The sequence below is a fragment of the Rhinoraja longicauda genome, chromosome 1, assembly GCF_053455715.1.
Source record: "Rhinoraja longicauda isolate Sanriku21f chromosome 1, sRhiLon1.1, whole genome shotgun sequence".
Lineage (NCBI taxonomy): Eukaryota > Metazoa > Chordata > Chondrichthyes > Rajiformes > Arhynchobatidae > Rhinoraja > Rhinoraja longicauda.
In genome coordinates, this window is record NC_135953.1 from 37,925,532 (window position 1) to 37,939,820 (window position 14,289).

At 41.1% G+C, this 14,289-nt stretch overlaps 1 protein-coding gene across 1 annotated transcript in view; it reads left to right on the forward strand.

Annotated features, from left to right (window-relative positions):
• Positions 1-14,289, forward strand: part of pdzd2 (PDZ domain containing 2) — a 274,116-nt gene that overhangs the window by 13,868 nt on the left and 245,959 nt on the right. The window contains exons 2-3 of the mRNA XM_078395102.1: positions 1,907-2,001; positions 7,585-8,115. Coding sequence (XP_078251228.1) covers positions 7,628-8,115 — 488 coding nt within the window. The 5' untranslated portion in view covers positions 1,907-2,001; positions 7,585-7,627. The remainder of the gene's footprint in view (positions 1-1,906; positions 2,002-7,584; positions 8,116-14,289) is intronic.

Below are 14,289 nucleotides of genomic sequence, written 5' to 3' on the forward strand. Positions count from 1 at the left end.
GGGGAAGTGCAGCGAGATCTGGGTGTCTTTGTACACCAGTCACTGAAAGTTGGCGTGCAGATACAGCAGGCAGTGAAGAAAGCTAATGGCATGTTGGCCTTCATATCGAGAGGATTTCAGTATAGGAGTAAAGAGGTTCTTCTGCAGTTGTATACGGCCCTGGTAAGACCACATCTGGAGTATTGTGTACAGTTTTGGTCTCCTAATTTGAGGAAGGACATCCTTGTAATTGAGGCAGTGCAGCCTAGGTTCACGAAATTGATCCCTGGGATGGCGGGACTGTCATACGAGGAAAGATTGAAAAGACTAGGCTTGTATTCACCGGAGTTTAGAAGAATGAGAGGGGATCTTATAGAGACATGTAAAATTATAAAAAGACTGGACAAGCTAGATGCAGGAAAAATGTTCCCAATGTTGGGGGAGTCCAGAACCAGGGGCCACAGTCTTAGAATAAAGGGGAGGCCATTTAAAACTGAGGTGAGAAGGAACTTTTTCACCCAGAGAGTTGTGAATTTGTGGAATTCTGTGCCACAGAGGGCAGTGGAAGCCAAATTACTGGATGAATTTAAGAGAGAGTTAGATAGAGCTCTGGGGACTAGTGGAATCAAGGGATATTGGGAGAAGTTGCGCACAGGTTACTGATTGTGGATGATCAAACATGATCACAATGAATGGCAGTGCTGGCTCGAAGTGCCGAATGGCCTCCTCATGCACCTATTTTCTATGTTTCTATGTATCCCTTTAAACCTTTCTTATTCATGTACCTGTCCAAATTTATTTTAAATGTTGTTATTGTTACCTGTCTCAACTACTTCCTCTGTCAGCTCGTTCCATGTACTCACCACCCTGTCAAAAAATGTTCTGGCTTTGTTAGTGTGTTAATATAACTGCTATTTATTTCACAAAATGCTGGAGTAACTCAGCAGGTCAATAATATAACTGCTATGATAAGTTCAACAGGAAACATGGAAAATGGCTTGACAAATAAAACTCAATAATCCTCATTTCAGTTTGCAAAGTTCACAAGGAATGGTGGTTGTTATTTTGTGATAAATTGACAGGATGAAATATGGTTGAGTGGTGTATATTGGAGCATTAATTAGCCCACAGCAAGCTGGTGATCTCAAACCTTTAGATATTGCTAATGATATTCTTAGCCATAGTCACACTGCGTAGAAACAGGCCCTTTGGCCCAATTTGTCCATGCCAACCTAGATGTCCACCTAATCTAGTCCCATTTCCTGGTGTTTGGCTCAAATCCCTCCAACCCTTTCCGATCCATGTACCTGTCCAAGTGTCTTTTAAATATTGTTATTTTACCTGCCTCAACGACTTTCTCTGGCGGCTCATTCCACACACCCACCACCCTCTGTGTGCAAACATTGTCCCTCAGGTTCCTATTAAATTTTACACTCTCACCTTCAGTCTACACCCTTTAGCTTTTGATTCCCCTACCCAGGGAAAAAGACTGCACATTCACCCCATCTATTCCCCTCATGACATCTCTATATGATCATCCCTCAGCCTCTTGTGGTCCAAGTAATACAGTCCCAACATTTGGGTGATCCAAACTGAACACAATGCGCCAAATGTAGCCTGGCTTAGCAAATGTGTATACTATATTTTATAGGTCCAATTGAAACCATACCAATAGGTATGGTATTAAGAATATTAAGAAATTTTATATTTACAGCTCTCAGCAAATATGGTTCATTGTTGAATTTTAGCTGTTCGGTTACTTAAAACGGGGCACTCAAGTCTCAGTGGCAAAGCTTGCGATAGTCAATGGCCAAAAGAGAATGTCAAATCTGTAAAAAACTGTTTTAAGGCACTTTGCCAAGGGTGGAGTCGAAGATTTTGGTAACACTGTTTTACTTTTGATTTTTCTCTCTCCTGACTGGTGTAGTGAGAAAACTGTTGCAAAACATATGTGCCTGAAAGCCAAGAAAAATACTTCAAACAGATGATTCCCAGGCATCTGTGGAGACTTGGAATCCTCAGGTATGTGCTCTCAATTCCTTAGTATATTGTTGGTGACAACAGATTTCTGGCCAGTTTAAAGGAGGCGTGCATACTGGAAGGTCTTTTACTGATACATAGCAACTATCTTGCGGTGTTAAGTTTTTGAATTACAATAAAGGCTTTGTTAGTGTGTTATTATAACTGCTATGATATGTTCAACAGGGATTATGGAAAATGGCTCAACAAACAAAACTCAATAATCCTCATTTAAGCTTGCAAAGTTCACAAGGAACGGTAGTTGCTATTTTGTGCTAAATTGACAGGATGAAATATGGCTGAGTGGTGTATTTTGGAGCATTAATTAGCCCACGGCAAGCTGGTGATATCAAACCTTTAGATATTGCTAATAATATTGTAGAATAATATTCATAGCCATAGTCACAGTCACACCGCATAGAAACAGGCCCTTTGGCCCAACTCGTCCATGCCAACCTAGATGTCCTCCTAATCTAGTCCTATTTCTTGGTGTTTGGCTCAAATCCCTCCAAACCTTTCCTTTCCATGTACCTGTCCAAGTGTCTTAAATATTGCTATTTTACGTGCCTCAACAACGTCCTCTGGGGCTCATTCCACACACCCACCACCCACTGTGTGGAAACATTGTCCCTCAGGTTGCTATTAAATTTTACACCCTCACCTTCAGTCTACACCCTTTAGTTTTTGATTCCCCTACCCTGGGAAAAAGACATTGTGCATTCACCCTATATATTCCCCTCATATTCTTATACCCTATTAGATCACCACTCAGCCTCCTGCACTCCAAGGAATAAAGTCCTAGACTGTCCAACCTCTCCCTATAGGTCAGGCTCTCAAGTCTTGGTAATATCTTCGTAAATCTTCTGTGCACTCTTTTCAGCTTAATGTCATCTTTCCTGTTTATGGGTGATCAGAACGAACACGATACCCCAACTGCGGCCTCACTAACATCTTGTACACATTTTACATAATGTCAGATAACCTCTCATCTTCTATATTCAATTCCCTGACTGATGAAGGCCTTCTTCACCACTCTATCTACCTGTGATGCCTCTTTCGCAGAACAATATACTTGTTCTCCTAGATCACTCTGCTCTACAACGCACCCCAGGGCCAGACTATTCCCTGTGTATGTCCTGCCCTAGATTATCTTCCCAAATGCACCATCTCACTCTGACCATCCATTTGTCATTCCTCTGCACACTTCCCAGCTGATCGAGACCCCGCTATGCTTCTTGATAACCATCTTCTTCCCACCAACCATTAGTTTCCTGAACCTCACTGCACAACCCCAACCACAACCTCACCTCAGCAATGATCTACTATGTATTTCTCCGCCCGGCGCGGCGCTTCAATGTCGGGAGCCCCGACCGCCCCGACGTGGCAACTCCAACAGCCTGACCGCGGGAGAAGACGGCAGGGGAAGAGAAAGAGACATTCTGGCCTTCCATTACAGTGAGGAGGGGACTGGAGGAGACTCACTGTGATGGATGTTTCTTTTGTTTGGTTTGTGGTTGTATGTGTTATTGCATTTTTATTGCTTATTCTTATTGGTCTTATTGTTGAACTGCAGGTAATTTTTCATTTCACTACAGATTTATGTGTATGTGACAAATAAATTGACTATTGACTATTGACTATTTTTGACTGCTCTACATACTTTGAATTTGCACTACTATGATCGGATTACATAGTATTACCGATTATTAACTTATTGTATTATTAGTGTATAAGAATTAAGCAACTAAGAATTTAATTATTCTGTTCCTGGTGCATATGACAATTAAACGCTCTTGACTTGATATTTTGAATCTTGCCTTAAGCTTCATTGGAACAATTAAAACGATTAAAGTTCAAAAGTTTGCATTAGGACTGGGATCTGTTGTTAAAGTGTCAAGATATGGGAAAGATAGATTCCTTTTACTTAAAGAATCGATCAACCAGTCAATATTTGCATACAGATTCAAAAATCAAAATGAATACAGAATTGTCACTGTGATGCATATTCTGTATGTAGAAAGATCTATCCAGGAATATCTAGGAAATACATGCAAATTCATTTTGTAAAAATCTCAGAAGAAGATACTTTAAAATATGATTAGTGCGCTTGAGCAGTGAGAGGTGGAAATTGAGTTACATTAACAGAAGCGCATGCTGTGATTTTATGGAGTCAGATTCAGTGCCCCATTTTTTATTTAAAACACCTGGAGCCGGAAGACAGAAGCACAATAAAGTCCAATGTAGTTTGGTAGTTCATGCTAATAAATTTCACCACAATTAGATAACACTGAAGAACAGCACAAGGAAATAGAGAAATTGTTTCCAGCTTGCGCAGCGTCACTCCAAAAAATCTTTGCTGCCTAAATTGTTTTCGTATGGTGTTGTGGGCTTGGGATTTGTTTGTGTTTCCACATTAAGGCAACAGTTTTTTTTTCATGCTGGATCAAGTGAGATGGATTTTGGGAATTGAATCCGTCACATGTTGCCAGACAGTGATTAAAAAGAGACTTACTGACGGAAATGAGCAATTTTTACTTACTGTCCTGTTTGCACTAGGGGGTCGTTCCCCACAAATAAGTCTGCTGTATCCTGTTAGTATTTTTCCTGTAATATGTTGCAAATACAATTCATTTATAGAGCAAATGACTCCAATAGAATATTACTTACACACGTGTTTGAAAGATTCATAATAATTCAGTTGTCCTTCACTATAAACTGGCATATAGGTGATTCGCTTAAAAAATATTACTTTGAAGTGTCCCTTACATCTTGGTGTTAATTTTTCTGGATTGAGACGCTTTATTTCTAGCACTATTTCATTAAGTCTGAGATTCAAGGCTGACTCATTTTTTAATGGTGATAATAATTTGCTATATTTAATGCAAACCAGCATTGTACCCCATTGTATTGTATTGTACCCCATATCCATATCGCATCAGTGTGTCTCAACTGAGTCATACAGCACGGAAACAGGCCCATCGGCCCAACTCATCCATGCTAACCAAGCTGCCCCATCTAAGCTAGTCTCATTTGCTTGCATTTGACCCATAGACCTCTAAACCTTTCGTATCTATGTACCTGTCTAAGTGTCTTTTAAATGTTGTTATTGTGCCTGCCTCAACTACCTCCTCAGGCAACTCATTCCATATACTCACCACCCCCTGAGTGAAGACATTGCCCCTCAGGTTCCTGTTAAATCTTTCCCCTCTCACCTTAAACCTATGTCCTCCGGTTCTTGATTCCCCTTCACTGGGTAAAAGACTCTGTGCCATCACCCTGTAAATTCCCCTCAGGATTTTATGCACCTCTATAAGATTACCCTTTAGTCTCTTGTGTTACAAGGAATAAAATACTATCTTGCGTAATCTCACTCCATATCTTAGGCACTCGAGTCTTGGCAACATCCTCGTTGCGCCTGTTAAGGTGGTGGGGGTTCTTTTTAACTCAGCCCTTTGGCTCAAATTGGTTGATTATGTTCTATGTCAATTTGGCTAAGTATACCAGAATGCCTGATAGCCACACCATACATGCTATTGCCCCACTGTTGAACAAATATATTTTACAATTAAAACGCAAAGTACTTGTGCTATAACTCCAGGATAAGCACTCAACTAAGAAAATCTGAGGCAGAGAATTTCTTAGAAGCAGAGAATTTCACAGATTTACAACTCTCTAACTGAAAAAGTTTTTCCTCATCTCCGTTCTAAATAGCCTACCCCTTATTCTTAAACTGTGGCCCCTTGGTTCTGGACTCCCCAACATTGAAAACATGTTTCCTGCCTCTAATGTGTCCAACCCCTTAATAATGTTATATGTTTCGATAAGATCCCCTCTCATCCTTCTAAATTCCAGTGTATACAACCAACCTCTACCGGATGTCCTCTTGCTCTCCATCCTCGCTGCTCAACTTCTGCTGCCAACTCTACATATCTAAGCCTTTTCCTTTCATAACCCTCATCACTAAGTTCTCCCAAGGAACTGTTAGTTCTATAAAATACACTATCAGCTGACTAACTGACTATAACATTATATTCGGCCTCAAATTAGTAATAATTATTTCCTGCAGAACAACAAGCTTTCCTCCCAAAACTACCTGCATCTCCCAATCATTGGCTCCCCATAACTGGCCTGACTCATGTCTGTCCGAAAACTTTCCTCATTTACCTTTCTCTCCATCACAGACAAAATGAATCGCTATCCTCTCAGTTCTGATACCTACTGAATTCACTTGTGCTCTCCTCCTCTCAATTGCTGAAGCTACGCACTTCAAGCCCTGATTATGCCGCCAAGTATAACGACCCTGAGAAAGGCTAGTTCTACATCCTGACAAAATACGCCTTAACTTTGCCACCTCTGAACAGAAGGGACACGCCAGGTCCTCACCTACCCATTGTTTGAGGTTCTACGGTGATGGCAACACATCATAAATAGCCCCGAAAAGGAAACTTACGTGACCTGCCTCCATGCACCACAGGACCCTCCAGCTAAACCTCTTTTCTACACTTTCCCAGTTCATCCACTGTCCCTGCTTAACCTGAGCTACTGCCCTGATACATTTCACATGACGACATACCTGCTCTACAACCAATTTCCTCCTCTCTGTTGGACCTGCCTTGCTCCACACTGGTTTCCCTGTGCTGAGCCCTTGACCTCTTTTCCTTTGATCCACCCTACCAACAATGTCTGTATGCCTCAGAGCTGCTTGTGCTTCTTCTACTGCCTGCTTTGAGTTCCACTTCCTTCCTCTAGTTACACTTGGCACCAGATTACTAACTAGGTTATCCTTGCTCCCTGATAATTGCAACTCTAACCTCACCTTAGCACACTTAAACTGTTAATATGTTGAAAATCAGGAATTCATCCATGGCAACTCCAAAATAACCAAACAGAATCCAAACTGTGGTTAATTTCAAGAAATTATCTTATCAAGTGGATACAACCCATGTAAGCGTCACACAGATGCCATTCTAAGTGAGAGTGTGTTTAACACAAGTCTGTCCTGGTGATTTCAATGCTAATAATATTAATAGAAGGTTCCAGGTTCCATAATATCAGTACGCACTCTAAAGAAATCACGTGAAGATTCGCTTCATATCAATAGCTCATTCATTCTATCCTCAGTGACTTTTTTCCCTGTGTATATCTGGAGAAAAATAACTTTATTAAAAACATTGTTAACAGAAGTAATTTTCTTGATAATAAATCTTAAAATGTCCTCTTGTGTTATCCTTTGAATTGTTACCTGAATTGTGTTTTTCTTCTCCTTTCTTTTTAAGATGCAGCTAAAGCTGACCGACCAATATCCTCTGCATTGTTCCAAATCATAAGCTGCTATATGTTTATGAAACTACTTGCTTTAGTTCATGGGGCCAGAGCCGTCTCTCCCGCATGATCCCTCCATGTCACCGTTTTCATTTTTGTTCTCCAATATTTTTTTCCCCAACACTGTGAAACACTGAAAATGATTTTGTGGTTCACCTTTGATGCCGTTTGAGCCTGGGCTATATTGTGTTATATTTCAGAGCTCAAAGAGAACAATCACAGTTCCCTGAAGATTTATGGCATTTATATCATTATGTTTTCCAGCGGCTGGGATTTTAGATAATGTGGGAATACTGGGTGTCCCACAATGCCAATTACTTCAGAAAGTGCCAAGCTGTATCTCCCTCTCCTCGAACACTGGCTGGACATTAGACTGAAGGAAGAACAGCAATCTCCCGGACTTCAAGTATGCCAGTCAGCTGTTCGGATGCTGTGTGAGTACATACACCTGAATTTTGGAGTGGATGCAACTGCCAGGCAACCAGGTCAAAAGGGAAGAGAAGATTTTGAAATTTGCGTGGCACACTTGATCAGAACAGAAGGGGACAAAAATGACCTTGGACTGCATTTTGGGAATGTCCCCATCTATTGGGATTCTCCAAGTGACCACGACAGCAAAAAGTGTAAAAAGAAGAGAAAGGATAGCAAAGGGCCTGTGCTGGATGTTGGATACATCTGGGTTACTGAGGTCGAGAAGCACAGTCCTGCTGCAAAGTGTGAGAAGATTAAGATTCGAGACGAAGTGTTGATGTTGAATGGACAGTTGATGGTTGGTGTTGATGTTGCGGGTGCCAGGTAAGAACTGGAGTTACCAACAACATAGTTCACACACTAACATATCCTAATCCACAGCATAGTCATGCAGTGGTTGAATATTACAAGTATATATATTTAAAGGTTTAGTATGTATAAGTAAACATACAAAAAAACAACTGAAAAATCAAGTGAAGAGAAATTAATTGATGTGATTTTATTATGTGATGTGTAATTTAAAAAAAATTGGTGGCACAGTGGTGCAATGGTAGAGCTGCTGCCTTACAACGCCAGAGACCCAGGTGTGATCCTGACCTCGGATGCAGTCTGTGGAGAGTTTGTGACCATGTGGATTTCCTCTGGGTGCTCCGGTTTCGTCCCACATCCCAAAAAATGTGCTGGTTTGTAGGGTAATTTGCCTTTGTAAATTGTCCGTCGTGTGTAGGGAAAGGATGTGAAAATGAGATAAAATAGAACTAGTGTGAACAGGTGATTGATGGTTGACGTTTAGTCAGTGGGATAAAGGGCCTGTTTCCATGCTGTATCTTTCAATATATAAACTGTATACAGATTAGCTTAAATGGAGATGTGGGGTGTGAAGTTTATGAACATTTCTGAGGGAAAGTAATTTACACTTGAACTGTGGTATGCAATTTGAGTCTTAGGTGTTGCGAATAGATTGTCTTCACATTAATGTTGCTTGTGAGGGAGACCCGGGTGTTGATTATAAAGAAAAACATATGTGAAATACTATTTAGCATCCAATTAGAAAAGGCATTGGAATATCTTCCAATATCCAATTTACACTGTTTAATATTAAATCTTCTATTCTCTGAACTTGAGTCACTTTGCATTCATGATATGGTTCATTATATCATCATTTCTAATATTTCTAAGTGCACAATCTAGGTACATTCTATAACATATGTTTTAGCAGATTCTTTCCTTTGCAAACTAACATACAGACAACATTTTGAATACTATTTCTGAGACAAAAAGCCTTGGAGGTTTCGGAGGCAATCACGAGTCAAACAACATCTGTGGAAGAGAATCAAGAATTAAAATGACAGGTTAGAAACCTGCCTTAATTCTGTTCTCACAGAAACTGCCTGACCTGCTGAGTGTTTTCTGTATTTTCAGTTTTTATTTCAGCTTTTTAGCATGTGTAGTTTTTGGGTAATTTTTCATCTTTTGTTTAAAACGTGAAATGTGCTATTAATTCAGAGTAGCTGAAACAAAAAGTATGCATGGATTTAACAGGAGGTCAGATCTACACCCAAGATAGTAAAAGAAGATTCTGTCAATTTAATCAGAAGAAGTAAGGCAAGTGATGCTCTGAAGGAACAACTGATGCTCTATATTGGTGAATCTCAAACTCTACTGTTCACTTTCTCCAGTCAGATGCATGTTTTAAAAAGTAAATAATCTTTTGAGATGCATGTCATCCCTCCTTGTAAAACTGCAAATGTAATAGAATTTCTAACTGAAGAAGAACAGGAATTCTGAATTAAGAAACACTTCAGGCTGCACAGAATTGTGAATTATACTCTTACATGAGTTGATTTTGCTTCAGAATGGTAACAAACTCAACTTTCTTTGTGCCTTTTCTAATACTGTCCTTCATTTGTCTAATGAGGTTTTCTGTTAGACAATCCTTTGGGGATGAGGATGTTTTGCTTCCACCACAATTCTATGGATTCTGTGGAGAATCCAATTCTATGGATTCTGAAGTGGTTGATGAGGTCAAAGGGGGATGGCAATGCTTCCACTGTTTTTGCTGGGCTTCGTTATGCTCCCAGTGGTGTAATTTTAGATTCTCAGTCTCACCCTGGGTGAGCTACCTTCATTCAGGTCAATTGTGATGCAGAGAAACTTGAGAGTTGATGTTACATGTTACATTTTTTTTCCAAAGAAGACTTTGTGAACATTCTAGAAACATTTCCACTGTCCTTTGTTGATCTTATGTTGTGATGTTGCTAGGAATGGAGAGGCTCTTTTGGCAGACTGCAACTTGGTCTGAGAATGATGTGGCCTCCCATCAAAGATTTGTGTAATTAAAGCTTCGATGTTGGCCTGGCAGAGGATGCAGACTTTGGTTTGGATACCCTGCCAGTGAATGTGGAAGATTTTAAGATGAAAAAAAAAGATTTAATAGGAACCTGAGGGGCAACTTTTTCACACAGAGTATCGTGGATATGTGAAACGAGCTGCCTGAGGACGTAGTTGAGGCAGGCACTAGAACAACATTTAAAAGATATTTGGACAGGGTCAAGGAAAGGTATAGAGAGATATGGGCCAAGGGTTGGCAGGCGGGACTAGGGAAGATGGAGCATCTTGGGCAAGTTGGGCGGAAGGACCAGTTTCCCTGCTTTATGACTCTGTGGCTCTATTTTGCAGAGACAGTGTTTTGGTATCTCACCAGTGCTTTGAAATGTCTGCTGTAGACAATTGATGTATATGAGTGGGCCTTTTATTGCTACCTGGTCGACTGTCTGCTTTGTGTCCTAACAGTGCAGGTAGCCTGTCAATGTCAGAAGACTGTGGCCACACAGTTCCTTTGACTTGCCAGATTAACTGCTCCCAGAAGCCAGATGCGAATGATCCTTGAATTGTCATTCTATTGTGACCAAGTGTAAGAGATGGAATGTCATTGTTAATATATGTTTTTATCTTTAAATTTTGAACAACAGGTTATGCTGCTCCCTTGCCTGCTGCAGAGTGCTTGTAGTTATTACAGTGATAGAAGCTGTGTCAAATAACGCGCACATCCCCACAAGAGAGGAATATATCGGGTAGACGCAGAGTCTTTTGCCCAGAATAGGTGAATATAGGACCAGAGGACATAGGTTTAAGGTAAAGGGGAAAAGATTTAGTAGGAATCTGAGGGGTAACATTTACACACAAAGGGTGGTGGGTGTATGGAACGAACTGCCAGAGGAGGTAGTTAAGGCAGGGACTAACCAACGTTTAAGAAACAGTTAGGCACAAAAAATGCTGGCGTAACACAAATGGAGTAGGCACCATCTCTGGAGAGAAGTAATGGGTGATGCTTTTGGTCGAGACTCTTCTTCAGTTAAACAGGTATATGGGTAGGGCAGGTTTGGAGGGATATGGGCCAACGCAGGCAGGTGGGACGAGTGTAGCTGGGACATGTCAGCCAGTGTTGGCAAGTTGGGCTGAAGGGCCTGTTCCCATGCTGTATGACTCTATGACTCTGTCCCCTTTTCCCGCATCTCACCATATGACATATTTGGAAGCAGATGAGGGCAAGCAACCACAGTCACCTTCACTGCTGATGATCTCTTCAGGCATATAAATCTGTTTCCCTGTTACAAGGTAGGAATCATCTAATATCTCTGACATTTGTTCCATGTTTTAGTCAATGCCCCGCACTCTGTGCATTTTCCAAAAAGGTTTGCAGAGTGTTGCAATGGTCTTGGTGGAACTTCATCCTGAAGGGTGACGTTACAGGGCACTCTGCTCTCTGTGAGTTTTTCCCAGGGATGCATACTTTGACAAACACGAATTGTTCTTCTGTTCAGAAATAGCTATGCCAATGGGACCGACTAACTGCAGCAGGCACCTCAAGATACTGGAGAAAAACACCTGAGTTTTCTCTGCACGATCCTCCAAATTTAAGGGAAGGATAACTCAACCAACATCAATGTCCTCTCCCAGGCCAACATTTACAATATTGAGGCTCTAGTTGTGCTCAGTTGGGTTTTTTTTTGTTTGGCCATGTTGGTCACATGTTTGTCACCTGACTCCCAAAAACAGTCATGCTATTACATGGTCCAAGGGCGAGATTACGATGTGGACAGAGAAAAAGATTAAAGGACACAAAGTGCTGGAGTAACTCAGCAGGTCAGGCAGCATTTCTGGAGAACATTGATAGCTGACGTTGCAGGTCAAGATCCTTCAGATGGATCTCGACCCGAAACATCACCTGCCCATGTTCTCCAGAGATGTTGCCTGACCTGCAGAGTTATTCCAGCACTGTGTGTCCTTTTGTGTATTAACCAGCATCCACAGCTCTTTGTTTCAAATACTAGAAGATTGATCTTCAGTTTAAACCAGCATCTGCAGTTCCTTCCTACACACGAAAAGATTAAAGGCAGTCCTCAAAGCTTTCAACACCTTTGCTGTCACCTGGGGATCCATGGCTAATGACTGCTCAAAGTGGAGAAGAACATTCATGATATCTGCCATGTGGAATCTTCGATTGCACACACAAGTACAGAATACACAGGCAAGATGGCACCAGTGCATGGCAACTCCACGTGCTGCAACAACCTTTGGGTGCTTCTCTCACATTTGGAGGATCTACTATCATCCATCGGCCAATGCCATCATTGCCACGCCTGCTCCACCTCTCTAACTCCAGGTCTCTCAGGTCGGCCGACTTGGGGCTACTCACTATCCCGCGGTCTAGGCTTAAGCTCAGGGGTGACCGCGCATTTGCGGTTGCAGCTCCTAGACTGTGGAACAGCATCCCTCTCCCCATCAGAACTTCCCCCTCCATCGACTCCTTTAAGTCCAGGCTCAAAACCTATTTCTACTCTCTAGCGTTTGAGGCTCATTGAGGAGGCGCTGTGAACTGTTTGCATGCTACTGTATGTTTCTTTTTTTTTCCCATTGGAACCTAATCAGATGTACAGCACTTTGGTCAACGTGGGTTGTTTTTAAATGTGCTATACAAATAAAATTGACTTGACTTGACTTGACTATGGCTCCCAGATTGTCTACATCGGCCGTAGAACCCAGTCATTCTTCATCCCACAGTACCACCTGAGAGAAAAAGAGAATTTGTAGTTGTATGTTGCTTTATCAAATCCTCAGGACATCACAATATAATTCATGTTCAACCAACATCTTCCTCTTTATCCTTTTCTCCTCTCTTAATGGATATTTAAAATCTATTCATTAGTCATCTATTCTGCAATGCAAATTTTGTTAATGTCCTTATGAAGATAACTTATGCTGCTAAAGGTGCTAGAAATATATGCAAATCATTGTTGTATATGCAAAGAAATTAAAAAACTAATTTATACACAACAAGAACCTAAATGTCTGAACAACAGCAGCCTATCATATGAACATGTTTGTGATTAAAAGATTGCACCATTTAGTCAGCTTTTGGTGATATTGATTTGTCAGCCACTCAATAGGACAAATTGGCCAGCTGTTCTTTGAATAGCATTACCCACCTGAATACAGGGATAATCAGATGCAGATGTCAGTTTTATGTTCTTTTTAGAAGATGACACATTGGATTCTCCTGTGATCTTCTGCTGGAATCATGGTCAGATAAAATAACATTCTTCTCTGGAATTTAGAAGGATGAGGGGGGATCTTATAGAAACATATAAAATTCTTAAGGGATTGGACAGGCTAGATGCAGGAAAAATGTTCCCCATGTTAGGGGAGTCCAGAACCAGGGGTTACAGTTTAAGAATAAGGGGTATAGGACTGAGATAAGGTAAAACTTTTTCACCCAGAGAGTTGAGAATATGTGGAATTCTCTGCCACAGAAGGCAGTGGAGGCCAATTCACTGGATGTATTCAAGAGAGAGTTAGATATAGCTCTTCGGGCTAACGCAATCAAGGGGATATGGGGACAGAGCAGGAATGGGGTACTGATTTTAGATGATCAACCATGATCATATTGAATGGTGGTGCTGACTTGAAGGGCCGAATGGCCTACTCCTGCACCTATTTTCTATGTTTCTATTTGGTTGGTGAGACCTATTGCTGTTAATCTTCCCAACCTGAACTCTCTGCTACCACTGCACCAGTTTCTGCTGAGAGCTGCAATGCTGCAACAATCTTTGGGTGCTTCTCTGACTTTAACTGTCTGGTCCTCAGGTGTGGGTCTGGTGTTCAAGTGCTCCAAATTCACAGTGCAATGTGTTTGGACTTCCTGTTTGTGGTGTGTTTGGTGACAAAAGAATCTTCCAGGGAAGTGCGGAGAATTCCCGTTCTGTTGGATTACAGTAATATAAACAAATATCTGAACTGCTATTACCAACACCCAACGCTGCTGTTGTACTCAAGTCTCAGATGATAACTGAGCATGTGTGAAATGCAATTAAATCAGGTTATGTGGTTGAGAGATATAGTTCAAAATGTTAATGTAGATTAAATGCAAAACTAGTTGGATACATTTATCTGTAGTTTGCTTGGCAACATTCACATTTAAACATTCTAGGCCCACAG